The sequence below is a fragment of the Ornithodoros turicata genome, unplaced genomic scaffold, assembly GCF_037126465.1.
Source record: "Ornithodoros turicata isolate Travis unplaced genomic scaffold, ASM3712646v1 Chromosome45, whole genome shotgun sequence".
Taxonomy (NCBI): Eukaryota; Metazoa; Arthropoda; class Arachnida; order Ixodida; family Argasidae; genus Ornithodoros; species Ornithodoros turicata.
This window is the reverse complement of record NW_026999376.1, coordinates 1,089,224-1,105,617: the sequence shown is the minus strand read 5'-3', so window position 1 is coordinate 1,105,617 and position 16,394 is coordinate 1,089,224. Positions and strand designations below refer to the sequence as shown.

Below are 16,394 nucleotides of genomic sequence, written 5' to 3'. Positions count from 1 at the left end.
TGAAGTCGAAGGTTTGCAATATGACGTCAGTGATTTGAAAGACACTGACGTAGCATGTTATTGCGAACACCTTCTCGTAGGACTCCCTATAGTGAGATCAGTTATGTGAAAGTCGTCAACACCTGCGCATATGCTCATGTTCATATATATAAAAAAAAATGTTCTCTTACATAATGTATTGGTCTCCTTGTAATGACGAATCCTGAAAGCGAAATTGTCGACGACGGAATATCTGCAAAATAAAGGCATACTCTGCTGAGCATTGAATGAAGTACACGGTGCCCGCAGAAAAACGCTAATCAGGTTTTCTTCGCCTCCTTTATTGCCTTCATAGCTCTGAGCGGTCAAACGGTGCGGAAGGTGTTCTGTTCTATTTTGATTTGCCTAGAGGGACCTCGTTATGTGACAAGGCGAAATTGAAAAAGTTTCAGTCTTCTGGAGCTACATGTATGTGCGACGCGCAATTTTCATAGTGAAATGAGATGTCGCAGTGGCTAGCTACGCTAATGTTACACAGACCTGATTACGTCAAATGGCGTCCCAGGTCACACCGATGAACTCATGGGCGCATTCGCAGGGTGTTTTTTTTTTTCTTTTTAAAGAAGGCGACGTACAGCCAAAACATTATACATGGTGACTCCCAATAGACTCCGTGATGAATGACGCAGGGTTTCCAGCAACGTTAAGTGTCACTTCGTTGTTCCTTTAATACTATACTGCGACGCGTAAGCTGTATAAAAGAAGAAGTAGCCTTCGCGCTCTTTCTACACTGCGTCGAGTTCTGTACCATCCCCGTAGAACTTCGTCCAACACCCTTGCAAGAAAAGTCCGCTAAGTCACACGCTCTCATCACTCCTGATTTGTGGCGGGGTGTGCGCCTTTCCGTAACAACCAGCGTTGTGGCGGTGCTGGTGAGAGGGCACGCCGTTGTCGGCCACACAGAGGTGGGCAACGTCACGAGCGACGCCCTGGGGGAATGTGCGCTTGGGCCGACTTCTAAGGGAACTGTGCCGACATATGTCTGAAAGCGTCTGAGGAAAACCCACGAAAAACTCCCAGACGGCACAGTCAGCGCCGGGATTCGATCCCGGGTACCTCCCAGTCTCGACGTGACAACGCCAGCACGCTAACCACTGAGCCACGGGAGCTGGTACCAGCTCCCGTGGCTCAGTGGCTAGCGTGCTGTCTCATTCAGCGTGCAGCGTGCTGGCTCATAGCGTCATTCCACTGACGCTGGCTGTCACACGTGTGACAAGAAGCGTCAATGGAATGTGCCACAAAAGGACGCACTTCTTTGATTTTCAACAAATCAAGAGAAGGAACGCTATCATTTGCAACGTGGTTGGTCACGAGTCTGTTATGCGATTATGTTTCGTATAAGGAGTACAATCACTACCAACTTACTTTTGAAATTTTCCTGCCTGCAGCTGCCGCCAATACTCGCGCCCAACAAAAGCCACGGCTTCGATGAAATGAAGGACGGGTGGAAGCATCGAAAAATCCTCCGTGTACTGAAATTTTAGGCACCGGCCCATGTGAAATTGAACAAAAACTCACTACAAGCAAGAGTTGCGTTTTAGTAAAAAGGACCACAGCGATTACAAAGAAACTACCTTCTATTTGTCCTACGGAAAGGTTGTACAAGTGAAACGTAAGGGCAGGGGTTAAAACATTCTATATCGCGCAAATATCTAAGCAACGTGGCTCCTTCTACCAGTTGGTAAGGAAATGAAGCGTCTTGAATAGGAACAGCCACTGCTGTCCATCAAGACAGGAAATGCATAGCTTGGCTGAGACCCAAAACTTTTATGAAACCCAAACCCTGAACCTGAAACCCAAACCCTGTGTTTTGTGTTGTACTCCACTCTGGGTTACATGTAGGCGTTATGAAGAAAACTTCATTCGGCAGAGCCTAGTAGCTGGCAGTAAACTTCCCCAAGCAGCACAATGTACTGAAAGTAAAGTGCAATAGGGGTGGTCGGTATTCGTCTTATCAGAGTACTTCAGTTTCACGAGCCTGTTCAAGGCCATCCACCTACCCGTCCACCCCTATTGCACTCGACTTTCAGTACATTTTGCTGCTTGGGTCACCACACTTTCATGTCCAGATTTGTGATAAGGTTGATTGATAAGAATTGAGATACTAAGAGGGCTACTGACTAGACAAACCTACTTACCTGACATTTCCATTTGCGAATGTCACTGGTGTTCGTAGAATCGTGATGGGGTACAACGGGATATATTTTTAGTAACCTTATCTGAAAGGTCAAAGCGTGAAATGGAGTGAAATAAGGGGTGAATAACTGAGCACGCGTCAAATGCGAAACCTGGTTCGGTGAGTGCGCAGTGACAGCGACGCTATTTTCTTGCATACGCACTACTAAAAATTTTATTGCAACGTTTGTTTACCTGTCGTATTCAGCAATAAGCACGTACCTTTTCTCTGAAAACCTTTCGTTGACGATCATCAAGCAGAACGGACCGGTTGATGTACTGAAGGAGTGTGTCCTTGATAATGTCCATCCACCACTGGTGCTAATGGGTTCAAACAAATTCAAAATAAGTACTATATAGGATGGGATTTTTCAGCTTCGCGAGGGATGGTTGATTGGATGGCAAAAGTACCAAAGGTGCTTTTGAACTGCTAAATTCATTAATTCTTCTAGGTATGAGTCCGCTCAACTGCATCACAGGAGAGTAGAATCACGCGCCGTGTTGCAGAGAAAAATGGGACGTGAGAACAACTTGGAGAAACCTATTGAGAGTATGATAAATTTTAAAGCAAAATCAGAAACAAAATGTGATTTTTTGTGGATGTAGTGAGCCTGTGGTAGCCTCATTGCTAATTCCCCTCCCGTACCTGACTTCAAGCTACGTGGGTCGTGGGGCCAGCTCGATATCCACCAGTTTTTCCACGAGCTGTCGGATCGGTCGGTCATATTGAAGAGCTATATCTTCTTCAGACTTGTTTGTCGTCTCACCGTTGCTGTGGAGGCAGTGGGCGGATTTGTGGTGTGCCTCTGCATAGTTTGTGGTTCTTGTTTTAGCTATTAGCCATCATGATAACGAGGGTGTTGCCACACCCTTGCCATCAGGGATGAGAGTGCACCACTGATGTAGTGGAGTGATGTTCTTAATAATTTTGTAATTAAATTACATAAGGTAGCTACTAGGGGGGGGGGGAGACGTGTGCCTTTATACCCGCCAACAAATCACCAAGACTCAGCTCTTGTCGGGCTCTCTAACGACGCCTATGTGCTGTGCAGCGCCCCTCGTGATTGTTGCTGTGGAGGACAGTCGGCAGACTTGTGGTGCGCCTCTACATAGTTTATGGTTCTTGTTTTAGCTATTGTCCGTGTCAAATTGACATGATTAGCATGTCTTTTTTTGTTTTGTTTTTTTTCACAAAAGTTTGCATTCCTGTGTGTCGGTTACAAGTGTCTTCCTCCTCGCTTAGTCAGAGCCATTCTTGTCGTGACCTGCTCAGACCTGCCATGATGATGTCCCAGCGTCATGGCGGCTAAGATGTGCAGAACTGATGGTCACTGGTGGACAGTGACCTGGTGTGACTCACGGCAACTGTGATGGTGCCGGTCAGCGATCAATGGAGCTGCTTTCTTCGAAATGACGTCATTATTTAGCAATTAATTCCTCGTGCCCACTCTATCTCGACCACTTAATTTTTATTAATTTTTTCTACACCCCAAGCACAGGAGTACCCAGTTGCAAAGGACTATCACAGTTAACGCACCGATCTGTCTGCACTCTTTAGTGCCGTGTCCTTATTGGTCGCCACGGGCACAACAGGGACACCCGCGGTATATATCAGCCGCATGTTCCAACTAGTTGCATGTAAAACAATGATGTGGGTTATATATGGGTTATACCTTCATCCGACGTAATCCTAAATCGGCCCCACCTAACTTAAAACGACTCACGTACCTAACATTAGTTCGTCCTAAACTAGAATATGCATCATCAATATGGGATCCTCACCAGAGGTACTTAATATGTAACATAGAATCCATTCAAAACAGAGCAGCACGATTCATCTGTAACGATTTTTCTCCTAATACATCAGTCACTGCTTTGAAACGCGAACTTAGCCTATTGTCGTTAGAACAGCGCCGTCTTATCTCACGTCTGTCTCTCTTTCATAAATTCTTGCCCAACATTCCCTCACAACAGTGTCCGATTCGCCGATCCCCTGTCATATTTTCCCGTCTTGATCACCCAAATAAAGTCGACCGCTTTTTATGTCATTTTAATGTTTTTTTTTTTTTTTCAAAATCATTCTTTTGTCGAACCGTCCTAGAATGGAATGACCTTCCGAGTAACATCGCTACAATAACACAAACTCAAGAATTTCGTAATGCCATCTCTGTTCGGTTCTCATAGTTATTATTCGGTTACCTTTCTAAGTGTTTTGCTTGTGTACAGTACTTTTTAACATACTATTAACGTATATCACATGATCCTTTTTTTTTGTAGCTTATGACGTTGTTGTTTCTTCATGCATAAACTTCGTTGTATGTCATATTATTATCTCACATTATCACGGCGTTGTATTTTCACTATTTTTCTGTACTAAATGTGATTTACATATACTCGTGATGCTGTTTAATATTGTAACCCACTCCCCCATGTAATGTCCCCAAGGGACCTTTGGAGGTATTCTGAAACAAAATAAAATAAATATGCATCCCGCTTTCAATTTTTCAGGCAGCGATGGTTGATCGAAGGTTAGCGCGATGTCTGCAGTTGTTACACATTCATTGTTTTCACATCAATCAACACCGAAACTGCAACGACAGCACGAGAGGTGGTTAGGGTATTGTGGAGACATGCTGACATGCATTTCCCCAACACTTGATGAGCGTTGAGAATGAACTCGCAATCCGCCTTTCATAAGGATTTGATAAGGGAGTTCCGGGATATTAACATTTTGATCTCTGGAATCCTGTTGGACAGAGATGTCACTGACTTTTTAATATATAACTGTGACATTTTACCAAGATACGTCCCCTCAGCACGTTACGGATATCAGCTTGATAATGGGGTTCAGGGGTCCGTGATGGCGCCACTCGCCAAACACCGCCAATAGCTGGCACACGGCCATTCACAGCAAAGAGAGTATATGCCTACGAGCGCGTGCTGTTTTTGTCGGTTATTTGTACTTACGAGAAATCTGAAAGTGCAGGGTTGGGATGTCAAATGACCATGGTTTACGTAACGATATTAGTAATAATAAAAATACCGAAGTTTGTTACTTATAGCCCAAGAACGGCCAGCAGGGCCTTGGTATTGGCGCACGGCACAGAAGGTACATGGTAAAGGAGTATAACAGATACATCCACACACCGAACAGGCGCAAGAATTAGCAACAGGACAGCTGTCAGGGTCACAATAATCAATATACGTGTGTAATACTGGCAATAGCAGAAAATAAAGAAAGAGAAAACTAAGAGATATGGGCACCTCAGAAAATTCAGCAATTTTAGCGGAAAAAGATCCGCTTCTCGAAAAATAGGAGGGAAATTAAAGAAAATTTATCACGGCCAGAAAATCCTCAATTTTCGCAATAGCCCAGGCCCAGCTTTTGCCCATTGTACACCAAATCACTACGGCTACAGCTAACCTTACCTCATCTTATTAAATTGCTTCGAACTGTTCGAACAACGGGTTAGGAGCATGCATCACCTGTGCCACGAAGTCTTCTGCATTGTCACCCTGGCTGAAGACTCTTGTGAGCAATGCGAGCATACCACGAGGACAAATACTTTGCGCCATTCGTAAGCACAGCGGCCAACGGTTCGGAATTCCGGGCGGATGGAATGGAGTTCGCGGCAGAAGCTCATTCTCAGCGTCCACTTGGGGCAGTGCAGGAGACAAATATAACCAGAGGTACGTGCCCAGGTAGTTTAAAATTGCGTTCCTGTAGAGAACTGTACGTGAAGGTTAACGTCCTGTTCCATTTCACTCCGTTGGTTCTAGAGGTCATGAAAGGCATCTCGAACATGTATATTTTACAGGGTGATGTGAGCGTACTATCGAAATGCCCCACAAAATATTTGTTTTGAGAAGCTAAAAGGAAAAATAATTTAATAGATAAATATGTATTTCCTAAAGGAAATGACTATACATGGTATTTGCTTTTAGCTGCAACAAATTATGATAGAAAGGGGAGTTGCCTTAGGGTACTTTTACTTTCCTCATTCACTGGATTACTCCAATGGATTACTCGACGCTGCTACGTAAACCGTATTTTTTCGCAATTAGGGACTAATTAACAGATGTTTCAGTACACTTTTTAAGTATTAACTTTAGGGAGAACATTGCAATTACGATATTGAAGCCTGATCCCCTTTCTTTTTTTCTTAATAAACATATCCCCCCCCTGATCCCCCAATGATCTACTCGGACGACTGATGACGCACAAAAGTAATCGTAACGCGCGCCACAGACCTAACTATTTCAGCTCTGTCCTCTGCTGCAAAGCGCAAGTGGTCGGAAAAGAGCGGCACTTGACGTCACAGAAGAACGTCACACGCGATTCTGGCAAACCCTGACCCGGTATGTTTCAGGACCTTCGTTTTGTTTTTCTTTTTCCTTTTTTTTCTTCGTTCATGTGTTCACAGTCGCTCGCCGTATCACTCATTTCATCCTGCTCATTTCATCTTCCCCTTCACCGATACTATCAGCGCTGATATGCAGTGGTGATGTGTAGCGCTCCTTGCAATCAATGAAGAACACCAAAACAAAGATCGTGAAACATGCCGCGATAAGGGTTTGCCTGAAACGCATATGACGTTTTCCACTGCCGTTAAGTGAGGTCCACGGCAATGTCGCTCTTTTGACGATCGCTTACGGTTAGCAGCAGATGGCAGCTGAAATAGTGCGGTCTGTAGTGAGGGCTGCGGATACTTTTCTGCTTCGTCAGTGGTTCGAGCGGATCATGTAGTGCCCCAAAGTCAATAGTTAAAAAGTTGATGAAAGTATATCTGCTAATTAGTCCCCTAATTAAGAAGAAGTAAGGTTTCCTAGCAACAGCCCGGTCGAGTGGTCCAATGACAAAAGTAAAAGCACCCTAAGGCAACTCCCCTTTTCATGAGAAATTGTTGCAGTTAAAATGACACACCCTGTGTAGCAGCGCATGTGGCGGTGGCTATATCTGCTAGCTCGTTATCGTGTGTTGTTGCGCCAGATCGTTGAACACTTTTATTAGCTGCTGAGAACCATCTGCTAGGTGATGGAGCAAGGCAATCGGTCTACTGCTCTCTGTCATGTGCTGAACAGGTGACGCCAGATACAATCGAATAAAAAAAAAAAGGTGCGCGTCTCACTATTCGGTGAAAAACGAGGTATTGCAGGCTGGCAGCCGAAGAAAGTAGTTTTCGTGAGACTGGAAGATCTCTTGCGCACCAAGATTGCAGGCTGGGCTGTTGTACATTTCTTGTACGATTACACAGTGTATCCGCCCTGTGGTCAGTTCATCATCATCAGTACATCATCTGTTTCATTTGGTGCCTGATATCGTCGCCATTTTGAAAAAAAAAAAAAAAGTGTCCTGCGCGAAAAAATGTGCCTGGAAGAACGACCCGTTGGAAACCGTTTTTGTCGCTTCCCCAGAAACGCTCATTTCCTTCGCCCATCATCATGTTTGCTTCATCTTTGCCCATCATGTGATATAGCTAAACAATTGCTGCTTGTTTCTGCAGTTTCCTCTGGACCTGAGGTGTTCCGTATTTTTGGTGCCAATTTCTCGCGCTTCATTGGCTCGATCCTATTTCTAACTGATGCAGTGAATGCAACCTTACTTCCATGTGTTCCACTTCCTTGTTCTTACCCCCAGCAGATTTGCATTTGTAGCGAACGCATGCTCGGTGGCATTGGGTAGTCCTACTGTCGTAGTGAACTTTTATGCAACTGGGCCCAGCTCATTATTGTGGGGTCGTGTAGCATCACGAAGGTAAATTTTCTATGATGCTCATTAGCGTAGGCCACAAGCTGTTTTCTGGCGCTGGTCGCATCCAACTTTTTTTACGTGAAAGGTGCTTAAAATCAGACCGAAACTAGCGAGTACCAGGACAGAAATTTGAACCGTAACAAAAGCGTCTATATTCTCTCGCCTTCATAACTCCGTAACTAGTAATATCTGAGACGCAAGCGCCGTGTCGTTACATAGCGCATATAGTCAGCTCGCTAACATTACCTAGAGTTCGCATAGCAGACGAGTGGGGCCGGCGGGGCGCGATGTGTAGCGCTAAGTAATCGAGACCAGCACTCGCAGAATTTTTAGTTCTGTGTTAATCGCGACCAATATGTGGTAGGGTCGGAGTGTTTCTGTAGAGCTTGTCGATATCAATGGACTTATATTTTAATAAGTAGACTTTGGATTATATGTTTTGTGAAAACTTAAAGGGGTAATAAACAGGTATACAAGGTTAACTTTTTTTTAATGGGTTGTGATACGTTGCTGACGGTGAACGTTTTCCAAAAATTGTTGTCGCAAAAAAACTAAATAATGGCTCCGAACCGACCGAATATTCACTGCACTCTTTCGAGCTCATTCCCCGCCTTGCGATGCCCAGGCGACAATAGCCACACGTCATTTTGACGTCGCGTACCATCAACCATTCAAAATGCCGGACGCTTATACACTGATTTTGTTGTAATATGCGGAAGTTAGGTGAATTCTAAACGTCTTGCCACTTGTCAATTCCAAGGTAGCCAGATCAAACGGTACCAAAAGCTGGCAATGCTGCATTGCATGTGCGCACCATGTTTTCAGTGTTGTATTGTTCCGCGAGGTCAGCGATATACCCCCGCAACCGGTTCCTTCGCGAGGTGCCGCTTGTCTCAGTAGGGCCCGTCATTGGCCTGGAGATCGGAATTTCCTCTACCTCCAGCGCCTGGAATGCGTTCTCGATATACGTTAGAACCTGGTGACGTGTCCCCGTTCCATGGATGAAGGAAAGGCTCACGGGGATTGTACTCTTGGAATGGCATTGTTTCTTAGTAAAGACGCTCGCTAGAAGTAAATGAATTTCATATTTTGATATTGTGAGTCACGTTTTTTCATAGAGCATAATAACTGGAGAATGTTCGTCGAGCTGTTTAGTGCCCCTTTAAAATAAGTGTGCAGAAAAAAAAAGAAGAAAAACAATGTCAGTCGAAGCCCGGGCAAAAGAGCAGGAAATACAGATTGTGCATATCGCTCTCTCTATACAGGGTGTCCCAGAAAACGTGTCATTGAATTATAATAAAAAAACTACACCACATAGTCATGCGGTCAATGGCATTTGTTCTTACTGGGTTTTTGCCACCCCCTCCTCTGAATGTCGTGTAAGGTAAGTTTAATTATGTAAACTTTTGCGAGCTTAAGTCGGAAATTGGCCTAGTAAAGGTCACTTTTTTTGCCCCACCAATGTGCAGATCGTGTCTAACTAGTCAAGTTAATGATAATTGACAGGGATATTCAGGAGCTATCCCATCGGAAAAAATAGCCGAACATCATGCTCTACGGAGGTCGCACAGAATAGCGCACGATGAATTTTTCAGCGCAATCTTTGTCATAGCGTCCTCGATAAACTTGCTCCGGGATTGCCCCGAAACCACAGTGGTGCGAGGCGCTCTACACTGGCGGTGCCCTGGGCGGAGGCATTATCGAACATGAAACTGCACTGCACTGGTGGATCTGATGGATACTAGCGTGCGCTACCTAGAGATCTGTGCTCGTTGTGGCTCGTAGGCTGCGCGACCCGTAGCGAGAGGCACCTGGCGAGCGGCACCGATCGAATGCCATGCTGACGATGACTGTCTGCTGCTACTTGCCCGGCTACACCTGGCTACTTGCCGCTTCCGCCTTCCTCCGCGCTTCCGGCAATCGCGATGCTTCTTGGGATTGCACTCTGGCGCTCGGCCGATTTTCTCGGTGTGAGTTCAGGGCAACTGAGTGCTGCACTGAACGGGTGCGCTCCTTTAATCGAGGACGTTCAGTGCGCACCAGTGCAGTTTATCGAGGATGGCAAGCCGCACCAGGTCGCACCGGGGCGCACTGGTGCAGTTTATCGAGGACGCTATCAGTATGACGAAAGGAGGTTGGAAACCCAGCCCTCCCCGACATCGCAGAAAGAGATAAAACAGGCACGGCTTATCACGTTCGACTTTCGCTGGGATAATGTCTTCCCTCTCCCAATTTTAGGAAGTGTTACTTTTTCTACTATCATTCTGTGGGCTTGCTTCGGAACCTCCTTTCGTCGCACTGAGAGCGATTGCGCTCAAAAAGTCATCGCGCGCTATGGTCCAGTGCTCCGAAAAGCATGATATTCGGCTATTTTTTCGGATGGGATAGCTCGTGAATGTGACTGTGAACTATCATGAATTTGAGTGAATTGGGCACGCTCTTCATATTGGTGGGGTAAAAAAGTGACCTTTACTTGGCAAATTTCCGAGTTCAGTTCGCAAATATTTACATAATTAAACTTGGAGTACATGACATTCACATTAGGAGGTGGCAAAAACCTAATAAGAACAAATGCTGTTGACCGCATGATTCTAGGTGGCGTAGTTTTTTTATTATAATTCAATGACACGTTTTCTGGGACACCCTGTATAAGGGGATGCTCTGGGCCACACACTAGTATACCCAAATGTCTGGCGCCAAGCGAGCGAGACTGTTGCGGCAGCGTCGCAAAGTTGATGCGGCGTGCGCGGTGAACGCGCGGTGGAGTACCTCTATCGCCACCACGGTGTAAGATAAAGATAAGAGGTGATGACACTCTCTTGTCTCGCCATGCGAAGGCGGCGTCCAGATAAGGTTCGCTTTCCAGGCCCCCTCGCCTGATCGCCATCTGACGGTGCGCAAGCTGCCGCACATGCGCACAGCTGCATAGCTGCACAGTGCGCATAGCTGCCGAGGCCAAGAGCACAAGACATCCACTTGCAACGCCGGGAAAGGCATAGGTAACCTTTGGCGGTCCTGTCAGTCATACTGCGCGCCGAGAGATGGCGATCAGGCGAGGGGGCCTGGAAAGCGAACATTATCTGGAAGCTCCGCTGGCGTGGGTGTCATCACCTCTTATCTTTATCTTACACCGTGATCGCCACTGTCCCCGAGCCGGTGGACATAACGAGCGATGGCGACACCGATACATCTTATATGCTTCACGTTAAACTAACGGCCGTGCACCTCGACGCTGCCCCACTCAATTTTCTTTTTCTTTCGAGAAATTAAATGTTTATCCTACTGCTTACTAATCCTGAAAATCATCATGGTAAAGCTAGAGTCGACTTGTTGGCATCTTACATTATAGTATCGTATCAGTCCTTGATCATGTTATCTATCTGTCACACATCCCAATGATGTCAGCAGAGGGGTCATAGCTGGGACTGCCGCAACAGTCACCGTACTACCTGAACGGAACGTGAACACATGTTTGTTTTTTCTTGTCGAGCTCCACAAAACACGTTCTTCATGTTGCTATCAGTAGCGTCTCAGGTTATCATTATTTTGATAACAGGCACATACCTTTTATCTGCACCGAATGTTCTAGGTGATACTGGCACCGCCCAGATAGCAAACTTCAAAAACTTGCGCAGATCACAATAAACTGATTCCCAGTCAGACACTCTGTTAGCCTGCATGTCTGCTTCTTGGATATTTTTTTTTAAATTCCGTGTTAGCGCCGCGTAGCAACTGTGGCTATGACAGGCGTACAGACGTGGACAGATGGAGAGAGTACAGCAGGAAGGAGTGGAGGACATAGGGGTTAGTATGCGTCCTGGGCCGACTTCAGGGGGAACTGTGCCAAAATTCGTCTGGAAAGTCTTCCGAAAACGTAGGGAAAATCTCAGACAGCATAGACGGTGACAGGATTCGAACCCATGTCGCCTCCCAGTCTCTGCGTGGAAAGCGATCATCCTAACCACTGTGCCATGGGGGGAGCTCGTTTGGATATTTTACACTATGGGCTGGGAAGATATAACACTTCAGTCGAACGAAATTTTGTATACGACATCTACATGTGACTCATAGCGAATTACAACTCTAGTTTTGAAGGCCTAGTGGCTTGGTCGGCAGCGTGTTCGCCTTTACTTTATGCTCTCAGTGTGATTATTACCCTTTGATTCTTATTACCTTTTCCTCTATGTGTCAGCTCGGTGTGCTCGTTACCCTATTCGTTAACCTCTAACACTTATCTGTTATGTTACGTTGTTGTTTAAAAGAAAACGACCGGCCACGGTGCACGCGCGTGGCTCGCGTGATTATCTTCTTGTTCGCCATCTTTGCGGACACGGTTGTATTGTGTGTTCATCTCCATTAAAAGCTAAGTTGATGTTTGTTAAACATCTAGCCGATCTTCTTTCATAGACATAACATGGTGTCAGAAGTCAACGTCCCCGCTCCCAACAGCCTAAAGCAACATTGAAGATCAGTGATCACGACAGCAACAGAGCTTCAACATGGCCCTCGCGTTTCTCCAGCCACCGCCGCACTTTGTGCCTGGAAAGAATCCGTCTTTCGAATGGGATCAGTGGAAGAAGTCCTACCAATACTATGAAGCAGCTACGGAGTACACCGAGAAGCCTGATTCAGTACGTAAAGCCTTACTTCTACATGTACTTGGACCAGCGGGTCGAAGTTACGTGGACACATTTCCGACCCAGCCAGCAACAGCAAAGGACTCCGTCAAGTACATCTTTGACAACTTTGACATGAAGTACAAGCCTTACAGGAACGTTACGCAGTCTACTGCAATTTTCAACACCATGGTGCAAAAGCCAGGTCGATCAATAGACGACTTCGCGACTGAGCTCCTTCATCAAGTAGAGCGATGTGATTTCGGCGACAAGAAAGACCGGCTTGTAGGAGATAGGATCATTGTGGGACTACGCGATCCCGCCCTGAAGGAACGTTTGTTCCGAGAAGATGTCACATGTGATGCTCCAGTGGCCCTGTCACTAATGTCGATGAAAGATGGAAGTCACCGAAAAGGTTAGCCAGCTGTAGGACTCCAACCCACATCTTCTGGATTACCGGTCCAGGGCTCTACCAACTGAGCTAAGCTAACACACCTCCGCAGCGACTCATGGCTGGTTTGTCCCTTCAGATGTCGCACCCTTGGAAGTCGCTGGAAGACGGCCGTACATCAGTGCAGGAAGCTCCCTGAAGTAGTACCGAAACACGCCGTCTGCGGGTAAGGTCATGGCCACGGTTTTCTGGGACAAGGCTGGCGTTGTTGATATTAATTTTCTGCCCAGTGGTACCACCATCAATAGTGCATATTACTGCCAGGTTCTCAGGGATGTGCATAAGGCGCTGAAGCAAAAGCGACCAGGCCTCATCACCAAAGGAGTCCTCCTCCTACGAGACAGTGCACGCCCGAATACCGTGCATCTCACGACACGCAACTTGCAGGAACTTGGCTGGGAGTTGCTGCCACATCCCCATTACAGTCCCGCCCCCAGCGATTTTCATCTCTTCCGACCACTGAAGGCGTTCCTTGGGGACCGCCACTTCAGCTGCGACGACGAGGTCAAGAATGCGGTTCCATCATGGCTGCTACGCGCCGGTAAGGATATCTACGCTGCTGGCATCCAAACCCTCGTGAAACGCTGGGACAAGTGCATTACTGCAGCTGGAGATTACGTTGAAAAACAAATTTCTCGTCTGTAAGTTAATTTTACTTTTGCAAAAAATGAAAAGTCCCGGTTTGACTGGAACACCCCTCGTATTTGTCCTTTCTATGTTGTTCCCAGTCTCAGAACATCAGTTCTCTCATGCACTAATGTCGAATCTGTGAATTTTAGATGCTTTTGAGGAATAAGTTCGGTGAATAACGCAGCTGAACCAGCACATACACGACGTGGGAAAATGAACAGACACCCCCCCCCCCCAAATGTTGAAAATCATGCTAAAGTGCGTTGCAGAGCTATTCACTGACTTGCATTTACTGCGAAACAGATTGGGCATACGCTTCACCCATGCAACTCTCTCATGTGCTCTACGGTAGTGCAAGGCTTTATAGCTGTGCCCTTGAATGTAATAAAATTGTGAATGATTGTAATAAATACTCTGCAGGGAAGTAGAACGTATTTTAGTGTACTATTTTGGTATTATTTTTGTACGTTACATGTATCACCACAGCCAAATTCCATGCTGTGTTCCCCGTACTCGCACTGTACAGGCAATATAGGAGATACAGGTTCTCCATCTCCTGTAATACCTATATTCGTTTACTTTACTATTTTACCCCTATAAAACCCATAACTCCTGTAGTACCTACATAACATATAGGTCCTATATCCAATAACCATCCAATCATCATATCAATACCATCATAATATCAATATCCAATATACCTATATATATAGGACCTATACGCACACAAATTTGTTTGTTTCTCGTCGGTATGGAATGTTAGGCATCCGAAAATCGTTTTCCCACAATTAGTACAACAGCGGCGAACTTGCGACCCCTACAAAAGCCCCCCCCCCCCCTAATCTCCCGCGTGCGAAACACCATCCTTCGCCTTCACTCTAGACACATGAAGAGCACCGAGAAGCGCGTCAGTATGAGACTTGTGTGGTAGACGTGTGGTGTGTGGGGTGTGAGACGTGTGTAGTAGTATGAGACGTGTCAGTATCAGACTCTGTGGATCTGGGGTCACTTGATCGAGGTGATGGCTCCACTTATCGGTGATCAACACTTGTGAGGCCGGAGAGCCTGCTACTGTCTGCTACCGCTTCCGAGACGCTTGACGCTCTTCGGTTACCTGACGTCCGAAACGAAGGATTCGAAGGCCGTCAACGACCCCGACGTTTTGGAGCCGCTGATACTATGGGAAGAACGAGTAGTTCAATGCGAATCTCACTGTTGCGTTGTACATCGACACCCCAGTTCTCTTCGACGGTATGCGGCTCTATGAAGTTGGAGTTGTTACTTCCGAAATGTCTTCGGTGACCCCACCGTGACGTGACAACACAACGTGATCCGGACATCGGCATATGAATCGGACTGTAAGGGGATGCGTTTGCTAAATGTACATGCGGCAGCTGCATAGCCATGCCGACCGAGCGGGGGAATATCTGCTGCTGGTCCATCGTTGAACTACCACAAAAGCGCTCGGCGGTCATTTATAATCGGTCTCGCTGAAGTACAGACTGCATATTCGAAGGTTTGTATCAGGCTTGGTATGTTGACGTTGAATTAAAGCGAACGTCTTGCTTCTTGCTGGCACATTCGGTAGAACCTTGTGCAAGTGACTGTCAGGCGTTGCCTTTCTCGTTCACGCAACCCTGAACTCCGCGCTGGTGAGCTATACGACGGCACACTTCGCTTGTATGGATACATGACAGACTAAGCAGACTTTGCCGTGACTGGGAATTGGCGAATTCGGAGAGACGCCCTACAGCGAACACCTCGGAAGTGTTCTCGCTTTGAACGGCTCACTGTTCCGTACGTCGCTCACCAGTTGTAGACGTGCAACGGAGGATTGCACATATTACTCTTGTGATCGCAGTACTATCTGGTCGGGCTGCATGTACGCTTTGTTTTTCAGAAACCGTGATGTAAGTCATATAGTGAATAGCAGTCAACAAGAAACAGCTCTCAATGTTCGGAGCAGTCTTTTTTTTTTTTTTTTGCCAACAAATGAGGGGCTCTCTACCACAAATATCACACTAGAGGGGGTGTGGCCTGCCGTTGGAGCGCCTGTCACCGAGACAGCGATTTCCCGAATGAATTGCGCAGCGGTGAAACGACTTTCGACAAAAATATTTCGTGGGAATGCTTTTAACATACTGCTTTATAAGATGAGAACAGTTTTTGGCCATGTTTGATACCACTTTAATGCTCCTTTAATCCCCATCGCAATGACCATCGTCGGGCAGCGACCGCGTCTCCGGTTCACTCCGTTTTGCTAAAAGTGTGCGCGCTGGCGTTCTCCCAGATACGATTGGTTTGCATTCACCGTATCTGTTGGCGATCGAGAGCTGCAAAGCCCGGTTTGCTAATAGTCGCAAGGTTCAGCCATCGATATTTCAACGCTCGTGCTCGTCTAAGAAATTTTTCAAAATAGGAACGCTTTCAACGAGGATTGTGCGAAAGCCCCTAACTGAAGAACCAGTTAATAGAAAATACTCCTCTTCTCGAGAGAATGTAGCGAAACCGTAAAACGCAAAAACGGTATAGCTGCTAGCTTTTTATGAAAAAGTGTAAATAAATAAAGATAAAAAGACAAAACACCCTTAATGCCTTCCTGGCCCACATCTTTTTGTCAAATATTTTAAAAGCGCAATTAGTATCGCATCTCACATTTCGTCCCCGACCCCTCGTAGGAGACCACCCCATATCCCCCATGGTCCCCTCATGCGGGGCATTTCCATGCGCG

At 46.3% G+C, this 16,394-nt stretch overlaps 1 protein-coding gene across 1 annotated transcript in view; it reads right to left on the bottom strand.

Moving 5' to 3' along the window:
• Positions 1-57: 57 nt before the first annotated feature.
• The window catches only part of LOC135374170 (uncharacterized), a 44,582-nt gene continuing 28,245 nt past the window's right edge, over positions 58-16,394 (bottom strand). Inside the window, exons 7-11 of the mRNA XM_064607183.1 lie at positions 5,701-5,935; positions 2,437-2,535; positions 2,178-2,258; positions 1,405-1,511; positions 58-232 (exon numbers count right to left, since the gene is read on the bottom strand). Coding sequence (XP_064463253.1) covers positions 58-232; positions 1,405-1,511; positions 2,178-2,258; positions 2,437-2,535; positions 5,701-5,935 — 697 coding nt within the window. The remainder of the gene's footprint in view (positions 233-1,404; positions 1,512-2,177; positions 2,259-2,436; positions 2,536-5,700; positions 5,936-16,394) is intronic.